This window comes from Thamnophis sirtalis, unplaced genomic scaffold, assembly GCF_051295495.1.
Source record: "Thamnophis sirtalis isolate CommonGarterSnake01/CBP01778 unplaced genomic scaffold, rThaSir2_p1.2 scaffold_6, whole genome shotgun sequence".
Classification (NCBI taxonomy): Eukaryota; Metazoa; Chordata; class Lepidosauria; order Squamata; family Natricidae; genus Thamnophis; species Thamnophis sirtalis.
In genome coordinates this window covers 130,307,764-130,330,298 of record NW_028261386.1, presented here as the reverse complement: position 1 = coordinate 130,330,298, position 22,535 = coordinate 130,307,764, and the positions used below count along the sequence as shown (strand labels likewise).

General features: G+C 41.7%; 1 protein-coding gene across 1 annotated transcript in view; it reads left to right on the top strand.

The window, feature by feature from the left end:
• The window catches only part of TINAG (tubulointerstitial nephritis antigen), a 41,576-nt gene extending 30,844 nt beyond the window's left edge, over positions 1 to 10,732 (top strand). The window contains exons 9-11 of the mRNA XM_087718957.1: positions 3,484 to 3,598; positions 8,509 to 8,554; positions 10,395 to 10,732. Of these exons, the coding sequence (XP_087575083.1) occupies positions 3,484 to 3,598; positions 8,509 to 8,554; positions 10,395 to 10,511 (278 nt within the window). The 3' untranslated portion in view covers positions 10,512 to 10,732. The remainder of the gene's footprint in view (positions 1 to 3,483; positions 3,599 to 8,508; positions 8,555 to 10,394) is intronic.
• The last annotated feature ends 11,803 nt before the right edge of the window (positions 10,733 to 22,535 follow it).

Genomic DNA, 22,535 nt, shown 5'->3' with positions numbered 1-22,535 from the left:
GCTCCTCTTCAGACTATAAAAGAGACTGCTTGTGCCACGCCCTTCTTGCAGAAGTCAACGCTTGGACTAAAGAGAAACGAACTTGGCAGGCTGGATTGCTGCCAGAGTTTGTTTGCATTGCTGCCAAAGTTTGTCGGACTTGCTGCCAAGGTCCTTATCGGTTTGTTTATTTGGCTTTCAGCCACTGAGAGTCTGGACTTGCTATTAAAGGACATTCTCATTAAGCATGTCTCGGCTTTCGTTACTGGACGGAGGAGGGGGGGGGTCAGAGCAGGTTCCTCAGAAAGGGAGATTTAAGAAGTGACACTTTAAAAATACTAAACCTGAGGAGCCTCATGGACACCTCTGACCATTGCATCTTTAGATGGATATTAGAGACTTGGAGAAAAGGAGAAAAAGAGGATTCAAAATTACTGGGGTGGAAAGGCTGTTTTACAAAGAAAGGTTAGGATAGCTGAGGCTTTTTAGCTTGGATGAAGTTGAGTCAGAGGTCGAGTGATGAAGGCATATGACATCATTCGTGGCAAACACAAAAGGGGCATCCATAACAATTATGCTCAAACAATGACATCTGTGCATGAGTCATTCTACAAATGCCAAGTATGTACTTGCATCACAATGTCTCACGCATACCTACCTGATCAGATTCCTTGATGAGCGAGCAGTCTTAGAAATTTACTAAATACAGCTTCTGCATGTAGCTGTTGCCATCTCCTTGTCCGCCCACGGACACCTGTGCAAATATTTCTCTCCCTCTCCCACACATTAGCATATAAGTTCTTAAAATGAAGGGAGATTCTGAAACAATAAACGTGCTTTTTCACATTGTTAAACTTTGGAATTCCCTATCATTGAAGGGCAGATAATGGCAGCCGGGTTGGATGATTGCAAAATGGGTCTGGAGGAGTTCTTGAAGGATGAGGAAATTTACAATGTCTAATGCTAATGTTTACATGGATTACAGGCAGCATGACTTAAATACTGACTGGTGGGAAGGAAACTAGGTTATGTTTAGCCTAATGAAGAGAAGGCCCAGGGGAGAGATGGTAGCTGTTTTTCTAATACTTGAAGGGCTATCACAGGGAAGAAGGCATCTGATTATTCTCCAAAGCACCTGACGGGAGGAGAAGAAACAATGGGTGGAAGCTTGTCAGAGAGAGATCCAACCTGAGAAGATTAGACTAGAACAGTGTTTCTCAACCTTGGTGACTTTAAGTCCTGTGGATTTCAACTCCCAGAATTCCCCAGCTGGAGAAGGAACAATGGGTGGAAGCTTGTCAGAGAGAGATCCAACCTGAAAAGATTAGACTAGAACAGTGTTTCTCAACCTTGGTGACTTCAAGTCCTGTGGACTTCAACTCCCAGAATTCCCCAGCTGGAAGAACACTTGGGTTTCTTCCAGCCTTCAGATTCTATGATATGATTCTATTACAAGGAACAGGGATAATAACTGTCCAGTCTAGGCACCCAGGAGCTTTTTCGATGATGGCTGAATGACATATAATACAAGACTAGACAGACCGAAGTCTTCTCTTACATTCTAATGATTTTCAATAGGAATCCTAACATGAAAGAAATGAAAGAGATTCTAACACGAGAGATACGAGGGAATGGTAAGGAAGAACAGATTGTAGGTGTGAGAGGGATTGGGGGAGACAGAGTCAGATGTTTCCAAAAGGGATGTAGCTGAGGTGGCGCAGGGGTTAAATGCAGCACTGCATGCTACTTCAGCTGACTGCAGTTCTGCAGTTCGGCTGTTCAAATCTCACCGGCTCAGGGTTGACTCAGCCTTCCATCCTTCCGAGGTGGGTGAAATGAGGACCCAGATTGTTGTTGGGGGCGATATGCTGACTCTGTAAACCGCTTAGAGAGGGCTGAAAGCCCTATGAAGCGGTATATAAGTCTAACTGCTATTGCTATTGCTAAAAGCCAAGATATAAAAACAAGGTGAAGTAAACACTCCATTTTGACCAGATAGAAATTAAGGAAGAAAATGAAGGAAAAGAAACAAATAATCTGTTTTCTCAAATTGATTGAATGATGCTTTGTTATGGTGCGGTAGCCCAGGGGTGATGCTCTCGCCTCACAACGAGTTTGATCCAAGGTAGAGGCAGATATTTCTCTCATTGGACACAATGAGAATATATCTGCTCAACAAAACTCCGCATTGGCAACAGGAAGGGCATCTGGCCATTAAACACACTGCTAGCTCCATTCAGTTGCCCAGACTCCATCCCGCAAGGGCTCGTTAAAAGATGATGATGATGATGATGATGACGATGACGATGATGATGATGATGACTGAATGATGCTTTATTGGCTGTCTGAAAGCAGTGCAAGTTTTCCTTTCCTTATATGCTTGCATCAGGCTGCGGTGTACAGACAGTGACATTTCAGTATCAAGTTTGATATGAAGTTAATGACACCTGTGTTAGGAATATAATTCTAACGGTTGGGTTGGCAATATATAAATCATGTAGCAATGCTGTAGCTGTTTCTTTAAAGCATACTGTAAAATGTGATTGGTTGCTGTTTTCCTCAATCGGCCATAAGAGGGAGCCAGAATGTCTGTTAGCTCTCTGTTTTATTAGATGCTGGGCTGATCTGATCTGAGTGTTTTGGAAGCTGGCTGTTAGAAAGTGCCGTGAGCTATTGTATGTTTTGCAACTGTTAGGAAACTTTGTGTACCAGACTGATTATATGATACTGGACTATATTATTTGGATTATCCCTTAACTGAAAGGCATTGATGACTGGCTGTCTTATCCGTGTATGACTTGGACTGTTTGATGGACTCTGATATCTCTATTTCCACGAAAGTAAAAGCCTATTGAAACTGCAGTGTCTCTGTAATGCTGGTTCGTGTGTTCTCCAACACAACTCTCCCAACGCTTCTCTGAACGTACTCGCTCTCCCAACGGGGGAGCTTACATAACAACCTGTTTTGTGCCATTATCACACAAAACAAGCAACTTACTCTACTCGTGTCATGATGTCCGATGGACCTACATCAACCACATCATTTGTGTCATGGCATCAGATGGACGAATCATCATTTCTCTTCTTCCCGCAACAGATTTTTTCTTTTTAATCACACACCCTTTTATCTATCAGTCAGAATAGGAGTCTCACTGCTTTCTGTGTTTTAAGTGAAAACGTCAGAACAGTCTGAACAAGGTAACCTAAGATGTGGAAGAAATCAATTGATCAAACTCATGTTCCTGCATAAAATATTTAAATTTGGGGAAAGCAGGCTGGAATTCACCTGGGATTTTTACTGTTGATTTTCTGCTAACACCGAGGTCTCCTGCGAATTATTTGTTTATATTTAAAGCTTTTAGGCTTAGGAAGGATTGCGAAATAATTTCCATCTATTAAAACGATTACAGATGTCTCTGTAATGAAAACTAGTTGAAATTAGAATTACAGCTATCTTTTTTTTTTTTTTTTTTTTGCCCTTTTCCACTCACTGCTCCCCTTCAGCCGTCATGAAAGTATACGATGATTTCTTCCTTTATAAGAGCGGGATTTATAGGCACACCAGTGGAAAACCACAGCGTGAGCGCCAGGAGGGACTCCATTCTGTCAAATTAGTCGGGTAAGTGAATCCATGGCTGTTTCTCCTTGTCGTTTCCGATAATGCAGGCATTGCTCAACTTACAACCTTTCATTTTAGCGACTGTTTGAAGTTGCAGTGGCTCTGACAAATGTGACTTACGGCCATTGTTTCACACTTAAGATTGGTGCGGCATCCTCCCTGGTCATGTGATCAAAATTGGCATCTGGCATGTATTTATAAGAGCCAAGGTGGCGCAGTGGTTAAATGCAGCACTGCAGGCTACTGCTAGATCAGCAGGTCAGCGGTTCAAATCTCACCGGCTCAGGGTTGACTCAGCCTTCCATCCTTCCGAGGTGGGTAAAATGAGGACCCAGATTGTTGGGGGCAATATGCTGACTCTCTGTAAAACCGCTTAGAGAGGCCTGAAAGGCCTATGAAGCGGTATATAAGTCTAACTGCTATTGCTATTTATGACAATTGTGGTGTCCTGGGATCATGTGATCCCCTTTTGTGACCTTCTGACAAGCAATCAACGGGGAAGTCAGATTCACTTAACAAACATGTTACTAAGTTAGTAACGACAGTAATTCACTTAACAACCATGGCAAGGAAAGTCATTAAATATGGTAAGACCCACTTAACAACTGTCTCACTTAGCAATAGAAATTTTGATCGTTAGTTGAGGACTACCTGTATATAGCAATAGCAATAGCAGTTAGACTTATATACCGCTTCATAGGGCTTTCAGCCCTCTCTAAGCAGTTTACAGAGTCAGCATATCGCCCCCACAGTCTGGGTCCTCATTTCACCCACCTCGGAAGGATGGAAGGCTGAGTCAACCTTTGAGCCGGTGAGATTAGAACCGCTGAACTGCAGATAACAGTCAGCTGAAGCGGCCTGCAGTACTGCACTCTAACCACTGCGCCACCTCGGCTCTTTTGAGGCACATAACAGGCAGACAATGAATTTTGCATAGGAACATGGAACATCCTTCTCTTGATGCTTGAAAGTTAGGGTTAAGCTGAGAGAAGCTTTCTTAAGAGGCTAAAATTGACCACAGCTACAGAATAGTGACAGTGGTTTATGTAAATGGGATACATGCTGGACAACTGGATTTCAGCCAATGCAACATGTTGTTTTCTGCACTTTTCTTTCTATTGCAATTCAGCTGTCAAATTTCATCTCCACGACGCCATCTCATAATAGGATGGGTGGATTCTTATACATGAAGCTACAGTGTGCAGATTGTGAAAAGTAACTGATGAGATGCATTAAGGCATAGCACATTAAGATGCCACATGCTAAATTGTACCACTTAAACAGGGACTAAGATGAGGAGTAGCTTATCAAGAACTGGGCTGCTTGCATACTGAGCCAGCTCCTGGTTGATAATCTGTGCTTTATACTTCCTTCTAGTACCATTTCAGGTTGACCAAATTGGTCATTGCTATTATTGGTATATGTGCTTGTATAGTTGATCCTTCTTCAGCAGTGGTGGGTTTCAAAAATTGTTCCAACCTACTCTGTGGGTGCGGCCTCCTTCTTCCACATAGTTCCCTTCTGAGCACTCAAGAAAGGTTATGGGCTAATTTGAAATTTTCTCTGCTTGTAGCTTCAAAATCAGACTTTTGAGTACTTTATTTGAGGGTTTTAATTCTATGCTAAACGCGGAACATTCTAACCTGTATCAATTTCATCAGAAATATTTCTTTTATCCCCTTGGTTCCCTTTTTATGTTCTATTTTATTTTGCATTACACTTCAGGGGATGAGTTTTAGCTTTTGAAAATGAAATCAAATTTTCATCCAGACCTTCTCCTTAAGATTCTCCTTAAGTATTTGAGAGACCGCCTGCTGCCAATTACCTCCACTAGACCGATACGATCGCATAGATTAGGCCTCCTCCGAATTCCATCATCCAGCCAGTGTAGACTGGCAACTACCCGGAGGAGAGCCTTCTCGGTGGCTGCTCCGACCCTCTGGAACGAACTCCCCGTGGAGATTCGGACCCTCACCACCCTCCAGGCCTTCTGCGCCGCCTTAAAGATCTGGCTGTCCCGGCTGGCCTGGGGTTAAGACCCTAACCCCACTCGAATTGTGTGACTGTTGTGTTTTTAAATGATGTAGTGTCTTTATGTTGTAAAATGTTTGTTCTCCCCCCCCCCCTTTTTTGAACTGTGAGCCGCCCTGAGTCCCCCCAGGGAAAAGGGCGGCATACAAATAAAGGGAAAATGAAATGAAAAAATGATTCCTTCCTGTTCTTCCCCTTGGGCAAGTGAGAGGGTGATCCCTCTTTTCTGAGGGACGAAACTAGCATTGTTGCTCAAGTATTCTCAGTCCACAGCCAGTTGTGTGTGTTTTCCAACTGTGTTGTGAGGTGGCAGTGATGGATTACTTATCTTCTTCACCAGCAGAAAATTTAAATACAGTGGAAAGAATGTGCTGGGATAGATGTTCTCGTGTGAAAGGAAAATAAAGATAAGCCCGATTTAGAAAACATTGTGGTGATATGTCTGTGGAGATTGATCATGGTTGTCAAGAGACAAGTGGTTTTTCGTTGATAACGTTTCATTTCTCTGCTTAGAGCTGAAGAAGCTTCTTGGATGAGAAGCGAAACGTCTTCGAAGAAAAACCAGAAAGTCCACTTGCCTCTTGAAAAAGCACTTTTGGAACTGGTGATATGAAATCCTGAGTTACTTAAGTCCATCTATAAATTAGAGATCACAGTCTTTTATCTTTCTTTTTTTTAAATATATTTTTATTCTATTCATCACTGTTTTAGCAGTTTAGAGATGCAGCCATTTTAGTGCACTGTGAAGGAAGACTACTGGAGACCATAAATTCCCATCCCATCCTGTTTTGAAATTGTCCTTCTGTCTATATATGCCTTGTCTTGTTTGTGTGAATGTTGAGGATGGAGTTAATGGCGCAGAAGAGGGAGCTGCGAAGAGCAGGGCTTGTAGGACATTCTTTATACAGGAAGGTCAGGTTTTCTTTGTTCTGTTGGATATCGCACATCTCTATTTCTATTTTCAATTTCAATTTCCACTTAGAAATTGAGTTGAAATGGAAATACTATTGTAGGATTCGATCCTACATGTTGCATTATCCTACATGAGCTACAACTATAGAAATGGAAATATATTTTTTATTCAGTCAAGCGTTTGGTTTACTGAGTTTAATACTGTTAGCGCTGACAAGGGTAATTACTCATTTTGTCTCAGAATAACTGATTTGGAAGGGGCCTTGGAGGTTGTCTAGTCCAACCCCCTGCTTGAGCAGGAGTCCCTAGACCATTCCAGACAAGCGGATTTCTTAAAAGCTTCCAGTGATGGGGCACCCACAACTTCTGAAGACAAGCCATTCGACTGATGAATTTCTCCTTAGTTCTGGGTTGCTTCTCCCCTTGATTAGTTTCCATCCTTGCCTTCTATGGCAAGACAAGGCGGCTTGTCATCTTTGAAAAATAAGTCACCCCCATCTTCTTTGTGTCACCTCCTTAGATATCTTAGACACTGCTATCATATCACCCAGTCCTTCTTTGACAGTGGATAGGACAGTGGATAGGACAGTGATAGCAAACCTTTTTCGCCTCAGGTGCCAAACCCCCATAATTTAATGCCCCCTGTGCCATGCCCCCTGCGCATGTACACAGGACCTCCCTCTGCCCCATGCATGTCCGCACAGCTTTCTTGGAGCCTGGGGAGGGTGAAAATGGCCTCCCCCCCCAAGAGGCACACCGGAGGCTGAAAACAGCCTGTTTCCCGACTTCTGGTGCGCTCAGAAGACCCGAAAATCAGCTATCTGATGCGCGCATGTTCACCGGAGCTGAGCTCATGTGCCCACCGATATGGCTCTGCGTCCTGTTCGCCATCACGGCAATAGGATATCCTGTTGCCCTCGATCCTGTGTTCTGCCTCTGAAATTAATCCTTGGAGCAGATGTCTGTGTTAAAAAAATAGTATCCTTATGAACTGGTCTGTGTCTCTTTTTTTTAATAAAAGGTTGAAATATTAGTTATTAGGTTTTGCAATAGATCAGTTTCAGCACAAAGCAAGGCACTCCATGATTTATTTTGTTGCTGTCTTTTATTGTTGTTAATTCAAGCTGGGTAGATGCAGTTGTGGAGTTGACTGAGAATAGAAATAAGGCCAAGGTTATGCATTCTGATTTCTGTACAGATAGTGCAATATGAAATAAGTCATTGGAAACCACAGCTGCACTCACACGGAGCAAAAATCCTTCAGCCTAATAGATTAAATGGAATTACTTGAGCACCCTACATAGTGCTTGGCTACAACACAAGGTCACCTATTTCTCAAAGAAGTGTAACACAAAGTGTTATTTGCCCATAAACCACAGAATGATGGCAACATATTCACTCTTGGGAACAAAATAAAAAAAGGATTTGAATTGTAACATTAAAGTTGCCCCCAGGCATATATACATATATATATATATGCTTCAGTGGTGGGTTTCAAAATTTTTAGAACCTCTTCTGTAGGTGTGGCCTGCTTTGTGGGAGTGGCTTGATAGCCATGTGACTGGGTGGGAGTGGCTTGGCAGTTATGTGACCCGTTGTGGCCGTGTCCACCTTGTAAAATGTGGTGAAACTCATTTAACAACGCTCTTGCTCAGCAACCAAAATGTTGGCTCAGAAACTCTGGTATTTGAAGCACACAAGACTTAAAGCTGTCAAGTTACAAGACCCTTGCACCCCTAACCCTTTAGAAAAAAAATCCAGGGGTGTTCAAACGTGACAGCTTTAAGACTTGTGGACTTCAACTCCCAGAATTCCTCCTCTTGCTCTTCATCTTGATCATGTGCGGATGGACGGAGGGAGGGAGCTGGAACCGGTTCAAAACGGCACTGTAGATTTGTGGAACCTCTTCTATAGAAGAGGTTAGAACTGGCAGGAACCCACCCCTGATATGCTTTCTCTTTGAATAGGTGGGGTATGCTAGAAGATGCCGAAGGACAATGGCAAAAATATTGGGTAAGTGCTTAGGAGAAAACCTCTAATCCAAATACAGTTTATTTGTGCTGGTTTGCTTTTGAAATCAGCAGGAAAAGTACTTGTAATTAAGAAACACACACAGTTTTCAGCAAAACATATACCGACTCCATAATCAAGGAGTGGACCAACCTAGAAATCAGGAGAATATACCGCTTCATAGGGCTTTCAGCCCTCTCTAAGCGGTTTACAGAGTCACCGTATCGCCCCCAACAACAATCCGGGTCCTCATTTTACCCACCTAGGAAGGATGGAAGGCTGAGTCAACCCTGAGCCGGTGAGATTTGAACCACCGAACTGCAGCTAACAGTCAGCTGAAGTGGCCTGCAGTACTGCACCCTAACCACTGCGCCACCTCAAAGCAGATTACATATTCTGAAAAACAGTACATGCGTCGGTTCCACCACAAAACCGCGGTAGACTAAAGCACGCTCGACGAAAGCGCGTACGTGACATCATCACAGTGCGACGAAAACAGCATGCTGTGAGCGGTAAACTTAAAATTAATGCGTAAATCTAAACCTAACCCCCCCAAACCTAACCCTAACCCTAAGCCTAACCCTTAACCTAACCCTAAACCTAACCCTATACCTAACCCTTAACCTAACGCTAAACCTAACCCTAACCCTTAACCTAACCCTAACCCTTAACCTAACCCTAACCCTAAACCTAACCCTTACCTTTACGTGAATCGCCTTGCTTTAAAAGCGCTTTTTAAAGCGCCCTTTTTTCTCCGCAGTCGTATTTGTCGTGCTGCTGATGACATCAGGTACGCGCTTTAATCGGGCGCGCTTTAGTGGACCGTGGTTTTGACGGGTCACGCATGCATCAACCCTAATCTCTGTCATTGCCTTGCTTGGTTGCTGATAAGGTTTTAGGACATTTTAAAAACGTTATTTATTATTCTTATTATTCTTAACACAAAACAGGGGGAGGGGAAACAAGCACAAAAGAAAAAAAAATGGTCAGGTAACTCCAGTTTCAAAAAAAGATATCATGAACTGATCACAGTTTTGTCCAACAGCAGCTAACCTCTTCAGGAAGATTCGCTTTAGGAATATAATTTTAGAAGTCTCGGATTAGATTTTGTCATTTAATCAACTCCAAGGTTCTTGGAAACTTTGATGTCTCTGCTGTCATGCTGGCTGGGGAATTCTGGGAGTTGAAGTCTACCGTCTTAAAATTGCCAAGTTTGGAGACCCTTCCTTAAAGCAGTGTTGTTTTTTTTCAAACTTGGCATCTTTAAGATGTGCGCTCTTCAACAAGTAATTGCCCTAAGCTTGAAAAACATCGCTGGAGAGTTATCTTGCAGTATTTCCTTTTTGCAACGTCTTATCTCTCAAAGAACGAGGTAACATGGGACATGTAGTGGCCACTCCAAATCAGCACACGCTCTATATGAAAGTAACCCCTTTGGAGAAGGATGTGTCTTTAATAACACCTTTTCTTGTCTCATAAGGTTCTGGAGAGTGTCAGAAGAAGAAGTCTATATTTATTAGGCTCTCGGTTGAGAAGGGGAAATTTAAACTGTCTCTTAACACACACAAATACCCAATTTACTGCAATACAGATGAAGATGATCTACTTGGCATTATAAAAAAAAAGGACCATTAATTTCTAATTATTCATCAGCCTGAGAGAGAGTTACGAGAGGTTTTTAAGTAGCTCTTTAAAAGAAATATTTGGAAGTGACAATCTAACTGGAGGAGGAGAGGGCAGGACAGTGAATATCCCAGCTCCTCTTTTGCATTCTTTTTCTTCACATTTATCATAATTTGACTGCGTTTGCTATAATAAAATATCTTCTCTTCTCCACCCCTAGATTGCTGCAAATTCCTGGGGAATTTCCTGGGGAGAAAACGGTTACTTCAGGATTTTACGAGGACAAAATGAATGCGATATTGAAAAACTGATCCTAGCTACCAAATGCCACCTTTAAGAGATTTTCATTATGACCGCTCTTTTGTTCTACATATTTTTGTACAAATGGAATATGTAACCTCTAACCTCAATATGGGCATACTTATAGTTGTTATTTCCTCTTCTCCAAATATGCCGCATTTCTATGTCAGACGTAAGATTTTTGGTGGACATTTAAATGTGAGTCCAGCATGGACTTAGCTTCACTTCTCTTGGTATTTAGATGATCATATTCATTATTGGAACAGTCCAAATGCAATAAACACGGAATGAGAAGAATTGGGTTGGTCTCTTTCTTTTTTTCTGAATTGTGATCAATCTTAAGTCTTGTGAGATTGTGTATTTTTAACCACTAGAGTCCCTGAGGGAAATGCATTAAAAAAGAAAAAGAAAAACAGAACTGGCTTGCTTCAAAAAAAGCAGATGAATATCATTATTTAACTTTATTTATAATCACATACCTTTGTATCCTGTCTTTTGTTGAACATATTTCTTTGCATGACTGTTCTGACCCCCCTCGTCCCACACCAACATACACTCCGACCCAAAGATACGTTACGGCATTTAATTAACAGACAGACAGGTCCTTGGCAGCAAACAGGCAGAGACAAGCTTGGGCAGCAATAAACACAGATAAGGCTTGGCAGCAATCCAGCCTGCCAAGCTGACAGTAATGTTCTCCAACATTCATTCCTGCGTTGACTTCTGCAAAGAGGGGTATGTGCACAAGTAGCCTTTTTATAGTCTGGAGAGGAGCCGAATGACCACCAGCTGAGTGCAATTACCTCCTGTAATTGCGTAATTGTTCCTGACGCCGAGTAGCTCTTCAGTGCCGGGCATCCAGGAACAACTCACTGGTTTCTGGATCACTCTCCCTTGTCTCCTCCCCACTGGTCATGTGACTGGGTGGGCATGGACAACTCAAGGTCACTCAGGTAGATGGGCGCTTCGCCTTAGCTGTTACAATGTCATAAGGGTTAACCAGAAAGGCAGTTTCTGTAAGCAGGGTGATAAAGATTACACTAGAAACAACACCAGAATGTTTCCTTCCTGCCTTCCTTCCTTACAGGATTAGCCCTGTAAAGTGGAAAAAAACAAAATGAGATTTCTTCCAACAACCGCTTCTCTGACCTGCTTAGAAAGTTAACAACTGGTTCTCCCGAATAGGTGCGAACCGGCTGAATCCCACCACTGGAACGCTGCAATGGTCACTTGTGAAAACGGTCACTTTTTTTCAGTGCCGTTTGTAACTTTGAATGGCCACTAAATGAACTATTGTAAGTCGACAACTACCTGTATTGACCCCTTCCCCAGGTATAAAGCAAAGAAAAAGAAAACTATAAAATAATAAATAATAAAAGAAAGAAAGCTAAAGAAAAGAAACAAAAACATACAGGGCATATATTCGCAGGCACATATACACGCGTTAAGATTTTACAATAAACGTTTCAATAAATGGAAGCTATAATTTATTAGAGCCATCCAGAGTTAGTCTATACCAGTGTTTCTCAACCTTGGCAACTTGAAGATGTCCGGACTTCAACTCCCAGAATCCCCCAGCCAGCGAATGCTGGCTGGGGAATTCTGGGAGTTGAAGTCCAGACATCTTCAAGTTGCCAAGGTTGAGAAACACTGTCCTAGTCACTGCCTGCAATGGAGAGGTGGCTGGGAGTTTCTGGCAGTTGAAGTCCAGACATCTTCAAGTTGCCAAGGTTGAGAAACACTGGTCTATACTGATAACTTAGTCATTCATAAATTGCTGGTGACATCAATTCGGCAGTGTATTGGATATCTGGAGCCATATGTTTCCATTCCCAATGCTGAAAGAAGAATGTTGGAAAACCCCTTTCTCTGTCCAGATGTCAGCCTCCATGTGGTAGGAATAAACTTCAGAAGCATGTGAACATCTGAAAATATTGAAACACTGACAATTGAAGTCATTCATGTGATCCCTTATTTCCCCAAATGGGAACAATTTGTTGGACACTTCATTCAATGAAACAATTTTATTGCATCTTCAGCAACATGATTTGAGGTCCTACTAGCTGCAGGGAGAGTCATGAGGGGCTTCCACAAAAGTGTTTTTGATTCAGAACTGCAGCTACACTTTCTGGTTCTAATAAAGTTTCCTCCTTCAAGTGGCTGCCCCGGGTTGCAGAAAACCTGGCACGGCCGCCTTCCCATTAGCAAAATAAAGTATATTCAATTGAGAGAAACAATAAATGTATTAAGATTAAATTGCATCCAGAGGCAAAATTATATATATATATATATATAGGCATGAATGCAGCACAAATTCCTGTTCTCTAAAAAACAAAAACCCATTTCCTTTTACAACCGTATTAGCAATTGCACTAAAGTGATTTCTAAGCAAACCCGTCAATAAATTTTCCCTTAAATTAATCCAGGACACTTTGGTTAAACCGAAAGATTCAAAGATATTTTCCCCATCAACTTTGCACAGACGGAACCATACAAGCATTTATTTCCTCGCTGCACGTAAAGATGTCACACACACACACACACACACACACCGCCTTTCCGACGTATACATATCTCCCCCATCCGGGCCTTCCCAGGAACAGAGGCAAAAAAGCTTTTTCCTTGAGGATTTAGGATTCTGCTATTTTAGACCCATCCTGGAGCAGTTTTAAGCATTATTGCCAGAATTACTGGCAGGCATCGAAGTACTAAGGCCAGGAAGAATGGGCCTTAGATGTCCCAAAGGTGGTTTTTTTTAATGTTTCCCTTCTCATCTAAGAAGCTTGAAGAGTGTTCGAAGACTCCAATTAGTCCAGAATGCAGCCGCGCGAGCAATTGTGGGTGCACCAAGGTACACCCACGTTACACCTATCCTCCGCGAGCTGCACTGGCTACCTATTAGTCTCCGAATCCGCTTCAAGGTGCTGGTCGCTACCTATAAAGCCCTACATGGCATCGGACCTGGGTACCTGAGAGACCGCCTCCTGCCGATTACCTCTCTCAGACCAATTAGATCGCACAGGTTGGGTCTCCTCCGGATTCCATCTGCCAGCCAATGTCGGCTGGCGACTCCCCGGGGGAGAGAGCCTTCTCTGTTGCAGCTCCAGCCCTCTGGAATGATCTCCCTGTTGAGATCCGGACCCTTACTACCCTCCCGGCCTTCCGCAAAGCCACCAAGTCCTGGCTGCTCCAGCAGGCCTGGGGCTGATGAGTTCCCAGCCCCACTTGAATTGTTGTGACGGTTGTGTTGTTTTTAATCTATGTTTTTTGTATTGTTTTTGTCTTTGTTTGTTGTTGTATTCCCCCCCCCCACCCACCTTGTTTGTTAGCCGCCCTGAGTCCCTCGGGAATAGGGCAGCATCGTGGCACGACATAACCGCGAACATCAAAAGCGCGCCAACAACACCGCGGCGCTAAAACCACGATGTCAAAAGCGCGCCGACAGAAGCACGATTTAACTTAAGGTAAGGTTTAGGGTTAGGTTTAGGGTTAGGTTTAGGGTTAGGTTTAGGGTTAGGTTTAGGGTTAGGTTTAGGGTTAGGTTTAGGGTTAGGTTTAGGGTTAGGTTTAGCGTTAGGTTTAGCGTTAGGTTTAGGGTAGGTTTAGCGTTAGGTTTAGGGTTAGGTTTAGGGTTATTTTTAGGGTTATGTTACAGCGCGCTTCTGTCGGCGCGCTGTTGTCGGCGTGCTGTTGTCGCGCGGTTTTGACGGTGCAGTTTTGTCACCGCGCTTTAGTCACACGCGCTTTAGTCTACCACGGTTTTGTGGTGGAACCGGGCAGCATACAAGTGTAATAAAAAAATAAATAAATAAAACCTCCTCCCTGATCCTCCCCCACACCCTTACGCATCTAGACGGATCCTCCCTGACCCTTTCCTGCACCCCTATGCATCCCCTCTCTCCCTCCCCCACCTGGCAGCAGCCTCTTACCTGCAACTTGCGATTTCCTGCAGGCTTCACCATTGACAACTAGGACAGCGGGGATTGCCAACACGCGATGCAGTCGTGCTTTGCAACTGCTATGCCTAATGATGGCAATTCCAGTCCCAATTGCAGTTGTAAATTGAGGATTGCATGTAATCCATGGAAGGTAAGAGAGAACTTGCTCTGTCACTTTCATGCTTAAACAGACTCATCAAGAGCAGGAATAAAAGGGATAAAAGGATAAAAGCCTTCTAATAGCATGGGAGAGAAATTTTGGCTATGAGATTGAAATGGGCAAATGGTGGGATCTATGGAGTAAGACTATTAAACTTACGATATCTACAGCGTTTAAAGAAAACATATACAAGATGGTTTATAGGTGGCACTTCCCCCCAACGAGGTTAGCCAAAATGTTTCCTGGGTTATCTCCACTGTGTTGGAAATGTGGAAGAAGGGATGGCACATTCTACCATATTTGGTGGTCCTGTATTGAGGCCATGAAATGCTGGAGAAGGATTCAAAACTGGCTAAAAGAGGTTACCGGGGCAAGCATGGAATGGAAACCTGAGACTTTTTTTTACTAAGCATAAAACCAGAAAACATGAGTAAATCTATATGGCATTTGAGCCTACATATAATTGTGGCCACAAGAATAACCTATGCGCAATTTGGGAAATCTACTACCATACCATCGGAAGATGCCATAATGAAAAAGATTTATGAGTGTGCAGAAATGGACAGAATGACGGGTTGGCTGAGGGACAAAGGAGAAACGGAACATTATCTTAGCTGGAACCTATGATATAATTGGGCGACAAAGAGAACCGCAGGGACTTAAAGCTGGGAAAGTTAAATAGCAGCTCTTAACAATGGGAACTAAAAGTGAACATGGGTATTGTAATAGATCCCTGAATTTTGTAACGAGAAGATGCTGGTTAGAGACTAAACAATGAGGAAGAAAAAAATGTTGGGCTGTGAATGACTGTCACGGGGGGGGGGGGTGTTTGTATGTGGGTTTTTTTTTCATTAAAAAAAAATATTTTCCATTTTCATAACATATAATCAAATGTATACTATTACATAGCCAATATCCTATTGTATTAAGTAGTAATTACATCAGTTCCTCTTGTCATCAACGCCCAGAAAGATTAAAAAACCCATTATTAGCTCTTCTGCTCTCCATACACCTCTTTCTTCTATCTCTCTACCTCCTTTCTTCCCTCCATCATCCTTTTCTACTCTACTTCCCCTTCCTTTCTCCTTCTCTTCTCTCTTCATTCCACTCCTCCTTATCCTCCTCATCTTCCCCCCTTACCCTCTTTCCTATCCCTCTCTTCCTATCTTTCTTCTCTCCTCTGCTTCCAACTCTTCTACATCCTGTCTTCCCTCCATCATTTTCTACTCTACTTCCCCTTCCTTTCTCCTTCTGCTCTCTCCCCTTACCACTCCTCCTTATACCCCTCATCTTCCCCCCTCACCCTCTCTCCTATCCCTCTCTTCCTATCTTTCTTCTCTCCTCTGCTTCCCACTCTTCTACATCCTGTCTTCCCTCCATCATTTTCTACTCTACTTCCCCTTCCTTTCTCCATCTCCTCTCTCCCCTTACCACTCCTCCTTATACACCTCATCTTCCCCCTTCACGCTCTCTCTCGACCCTCTCTTCCTGTCTTTCTTCTCTCCTCTGTTTCCCACTCTTCCTCTCCTTCACTTGGTGTATTCCAACTTCCGAGCAAACTCCATTCTATGTTGATGGTATTTATGCTTCCATATCAATATACTTAACATATCTTAGTTTTAAAGAAAAAAATAAGAGAAGACAGTACAGGGTTTGTATGTCTAAAGTTGTATTTGTATTTATATGTCTTATTAAAAAAAAATGTATAACCAATAAAGATTATTTTTTTAAATAAAATAAAATAAAAAGAGCAGAAAATGCCAGACCATTTTCTCCCCCTTCAGACAGAAGCAGAAATCTCAAACACTCTGCTATTCATAGATATTTTTCGGTCCTATGAGTAAAGACTATAAGCACAAATTGGGTTATTGACATCATTCAGAGGACCGACTGTAACCACCGTTCATTCAGAGCCAATGCAATTTTGAACAGTCCCGGAACGAATCATTAAAAGTCGGGGACTAGCTGTACATGGCATAGAGTTGAATGGAATTATTCAAGGAACACTTACAAGTCCCTTCTTGGAAAAGAAATGCCTTTCCCTTTTAAAACCTTGGCTGCCAAATCTTGGCAGTGAAGCATGCCCCCCCCCCCTGCACTGCCCCCCCTCTTTCTGGGAAAATGTTCAATAGTGGAAAACTTTCCTGAAGGGGGGAAAAAAAATAGACAAGATAACATCTTCCTGCTGTTGTTTCGGAGACGGCCTTTGATGGCCATACAATGAAAACTGTGTGCCATTAGACATTAAAATACCAAGTACGCATAGCAATTAGCGTATGTATCTGTGTGATGTGTGTCAGGGAGATAGGTACCGCTAGGAAGAGTAATTATAGAGATGCCATAAGTAGCTGCTCTGTGAAATTTGCATACAGCATCTGGCATGGCTGCATCTCTCCCAAAATACGCATTTGCCGTATCGCGGGCGAGCCAACGAGATGTGAGTCTTCAGCATTACGAGCAATTATTTTGTCAAAACGAATCCTAAAAGGTTGAACCCTTAATGCAGTGTGAACTGAAAAGAAGGATATGATCTGACTAAAAGCTGACAAAACTACCTTTTGCTCATCCTTCCTATCTGGGGTTTTTTGGGGGGGTAACAATTACCTTCTCTGTTTGTTCTTTAATGAGAAGAAGCAGGAAGCGTTCCAGTCCGTATCATTTGGAATGGGAATGAGACTTCCCCCCCCCCCCTCCTGTCACAATGAGGTGCTTTGCATTAAGGGCAGAAAGCAAAGGAGAGGAAAAAGGAAAAAGGGAATCTTAGAAAGTTTCTGACTATCCACAGAGACTTTTACTGACTTCAAAGGAAACAACACAATTCAACTATAATATCTAGAGCTGCTTAGGGTGTTTTAAAAAGATGGCATCAGCTATGGCTATAAGTCTAACTGCTATTGCTAACTCCTATAAAATGTTTCCCTGCAGTGTCAAGATATAAATGAAAAAGTAGATTGGACAGGAGAAAGTCAGGCACTTCAAATCTTCTGGGAATTGCTGCATTGAGATTATTGAATATTGAAAACAGGCACACTTTTGCAAGCTCTCCAGTCCACATTTCTCCTGGCTGTTCATTTTGCAAAGTGCTTGATTAGTTTGCCAGCTGATATCTGAGTGTCAGGGCCATGTTGTCCTTTTCTTTTTCAATTCTCAAACTTCTCTCCCATTTTCTTTTCTTTGGTCCATTTTCTCCTCCTGTACTCGTGAATTATAAAGGCTACTTTAATCAAAGCAGTGCAAAAATGACTTTTTGACATGTTGCTATTGCATTATAAAAACAGTGATGCGTTAAATCAGTGTTCAAGTTCTACTGAACTGAGTTTTATTATGAAACACCCATGTTTAAGTTTCTACTTACTGTATGTTCGTTGACTTATAAAAGGAAAAACTGGGGAAATACCTGTTAATTTTCCTTTTTGTAAAAATATTTTTTATTAAAGTTATCAAAATATAAAGTACAAGTGAAAGAAAGATAGCGGGACAATGGGGAAGAGGAAAAGCAGTGTGTAGCAGCTGCCAAAAAAGCTCACACAATTCTAGGCTGCATAAACAGAGGGATAGAATCAAGACCATGTGAAGTGTTAATACCACTTTATATTGCCTTGGTAAGGCCACACTTGGAATACTGCATTCAGTTTTGGTCGCCACGATGTAGAAACGATGTGGAGACTCTAGAAAGAGTGCAGAGAAGAGCAACAAAAATGATTAGGGAACTGGAGACTAAAACATATGAAGAACGGTTGCAGGAATTGGGTATCTCTAGTTTAATGAAAAGAAGGCCCAGGGGAGACATGATAGCCATCTTCCAATATCTCAGGGGTTGCCACAAAGAAGAGGGAGTCAAACTATTCTCCAAGGCACCTGAGGGTAGGACAAGAAGCAATGGGTGGAAACTAATCAAGAAGAGAAGCAACTTCGAACTAAGGAGAAATTTCCTGATAGTTAGAACAATTAATCAGTGGAACAGCTTTCCTCCAGAAGTTGTGACTGCCCCAACACGGGAAGTCTTTAAGAAGATGTTGGATAGCCATTTGTCTGAAACAGTATAGGGTTTCCTGCCTAAGAAGGGGGTTTGACTAGAAGACCTTCAAGGTCCCTTCAAACTCTGTTATTCTATATTCTACAAAGGAGAAGAGAGAGGGGTAAGATAAAAGAAACTGGATGGCGGGGGGGAGAGAAGTATTAACTTTGAATTTCCAGCATAGCAAAAAAAAAGGTAATAACATTACAGCAATTTTTACTTTTACATACTTAGTATATACTAGCCATTTCTGTAACACCAAATTTATATAACCAGCAAATCCCAATGTCAGAATTTCATATATATATATATTTTTCTATCTCAAGCACAAAATCTAGAAGCGGTTTCTAAGAAGAAATGAAATCGGATGCATTCTTTTCTTTGATTAAAGTCTTCAATTTGGCCATTTCTGCCAGCTCCAGCGATTTTTCCAGTGATTCTTCCAACATGGTAAATGTCCACATTTTCCAATTAAGTGTAATATTCATTTGGAATTGTCAGCATTCAAACTCACCCACATGAGCCATACAGTCAGCAAAGTAGCAGTAGTTCTGCTGAGTTATTAGAGGTGAATCATCTTATAGTCACTAGAGGGAGTTACAGTTTACAATAGCAATAGCAATAGCAATAGCAGTAGACTTATATACCGCTTCATAGGCCTTTCAGGCCTCTCTAAGCGGTTTACAGAGAGTCAGCATATTGCCCCCAACAATCTGGGTCCTCATTTTACCCACCTCGGAAGGATGGAAGGCTGAGTCAACCCTGAGCCGGTGAGATTTGAACCGCTGACCTGCTGATCTAGCAGTAGCCTGCAGTGCTGCATTTAACCACTGCGCCACCTTGGCTCTAGTAGACACCCAAATATACATTTGCCCTGAAGGCTGAAGTCAAATAAACATCTTCATGCAAAAAGCTACTTGAAAAGCAAGTGTTTTATAATCCACCTGAAGGCTGTCACTATTGGTGTGAAAATGAAAGCTTCATTGAGGGAGGGAGGGGGGAAGGGAGGAGGAGAGAGACGGAGGGGAGAGAGAAAGAGAGCTATGATTACTCATAGAGTCCCTGCACACATAAATTGAGGGTAACTTCAATATAGTCATTGCTCTAAGCGGTTTACAGAGTCAGCATATTGCCCCCAACAACAATCCGGGTCCTCATTTCACCCACCTCGGAAGGATGGAAGGCTGAGTCAACCCTGAGCCGATGAGATTTGAACAGCCGAACTGCAGAACTGCAGTCAGCTGAAGTAGCCTGCAGTGCTGCATTTAACCACCGTGCCACCTCGGCTCCAATATATCTTCAATATATCTCACAGCATCTTTTTTTTAAAAGGTTTCTATTGAGGTCTACTATCTTGAGAGTGTTAATGGTAAGGTCATATGTAAATAAATGAGTAAGTAATGAAAGAAATAACTGGAGGTTTTCATTTCAAATTATCACATGTCCATCACTTTGGAAAGGATTTCCCTCACTTTTTTGGATCTTATGTGTTGAGTGTGTGGCCGAGTTATATTAAGATTGCTGGAGGCCAGTGAATGGAAATAGGAAGGTTGTTATTATTGTTATTTTTTTTAAAGGCAATCTTTTGAAACTGTAATGAAACTGAAATTGGGGCAAGCCCAACATTACCTAGCCTTACCTGTAGGACATAGAAGAAACAGCTAAGCCTGTTAAACCTGTTCACTTTCCCAGGCTGTTGGCATTTATCTGCTAGGATGAGAACTTGATATCAGGAAGAAACCTGGATGCAGTTAACTCCTGTATTATGAGATAGCAATTGCAAATATATCAAATCAGAGTTATACATCTACGTTCAAAGTATCCCACCTACAGTACTCTCCAGAAATCTCAGTCTTAAACCCTCTACAAGTTGCATAAATAAATTTGAAAGTTACATTAGAAAGACCTCCACAGAATCAGCTTGTGCCAATTCTATGGGGCTGCCCCTGAAGAGTGTTCGAAGACTGCAGTTGGTCCAGAATGCAGCCGCGCGAGCGATAATGGGTGTACCTAGATGGCTACCTGAGAGACCGCCTCCTGCCATTCACCTCCCAATGACCAATAAGATCGCACAGGTTGAGTGTGCGATTAAATTTAATTAATTAAATTTAATTCATTTAATAATGATCTCTAGTTTTAAAATGACACAAGATAGTTAATTACTAGAATTCGTTGTCCTTATCCTCGTCAGCCATTCAGTCATATCTGACCCATTCTATGGATCAGCTCTCTCTCCATGCCCCTCTGTCTCACACCATCTTTTTCAGATATGCCATGGTCATCCCGGTGCCATCCTTTATAGTGTCCAGACAGTGGGTGCTAGAGTGGCCCTTTCTTTAATTCTAATTGGAACAGTGGTGGGATACAAATAATTTAACAACCGGTTCTCTGCCCTAATGACTATCTGGGTAGGTGGGGCTCGGTGGTCATGTGACTGGGTGGGCTTGGCCAACTCAAGGTCACTCAGCCTTAGCTGTTACAATGGTAATAAGGGTGAACCGGAGAGGCAGTTTCTATAAGCAGGTCAATAAAGATTAGGCTAGAAACAACACTAGAATGTTTCCTTCCTGCCTTCCTTACAGGATTAGCCCTGTAAAGTGGGAAAAACCCAAAGGAGATTTCTTCCAACAACTGGTTCACCGAACTGTTTAGAAAGTTACCAACCGGTTCTCCCGAATAGGTGCGAACCGGCTGAATCCCACCACTGAATTAGAACTACAACTTCATTTTGACTTTATTTACTTAATCTTATAGTAGGATGGTTGCAAATCTATTTGCTGCTTTCTTTGTGTCTTTTTTCTTCTTGCTTCTTTTTCGTTCCGCTTTCCTGGGGGGGGGGGGGGAATCAACAAAGGTCAATCCCTTCCATTACCATCATTGTACTTACATAAACAGAAGGATATAGGAAGTAGCCATGCAATAATTTGCACTGAAAACTCAATGATTATAGTAAACGGTTGAACATTCATACTCATAGCTGCTAGTTGCAGAAAAATGATGCCCATTTTCCTTTTTTTTTCTTTTTATCAAGTTTTTATTATAATACAAAATACAAAAAAAGTAATATCTTAAATAGGATCCACAAATAGATAAGAGACAATTTGAAAAGTGGCAGGATGGGAGAAGTAGCTGTTTACCTCAATTTCATAATACTATATAATTACTTTGTTAAATCATGATCTTATTTCTCTAATCCACTTCTTTACATTGCCTCTAGATACCAGAAATAATATGAATACCATCCTTTTCAAATATGTAGCTTGCTCTAACAGTAACATATTTCACAGACAGCTGTACCAAATATGGAGAAGTTAATTCACAATGAAGCAGCTTCGTTAATGAGGATTTCACCCAAATTTGAGCAGCATTGTTGAACATGATTTTTTTTACACTGAATATGTCTATCAGAATATTAAATATAAAGCAAAGAAACTTCTTCAATGCTAAGGACATTGGAGCATTAATATAATTAATGTTTCTGCTATATATATTAAAACACAACTGAACCATGACATTTGAAATTAAAGCATAACTATTTTAAATTAGTAATGCTATAATCTTCCTCATCAATAGAAAGTACACACTATCTAAATCTGCCATTATTTATATTTTATCCTTATTTTCTCTCCTCTCATATTAATATTTTTCACTTCTGTATAGGACTATAAGCCATTTTTAGTGTTCTTTCTAAGCCAAAATGTAGCAAATAATCTGTTAAAACAAGCAAGAAACCTTAAAATTAATGTTTAATTGCCTATAATGCACATTAATTTTCTCTGTTGAGTTCTTAAGATGGATAACTGAAAGTAATTTCTTTGAAGGAAAAGTTTATTAGTACAGTAGGAAGACTCATTTGGATGAATATTGGACCTGGGTACTTGAGAGACCGCCTGCTGCCAATTACCTCCACTAGACCGATTAGATCCCACAGATTAGGCCTCCTCC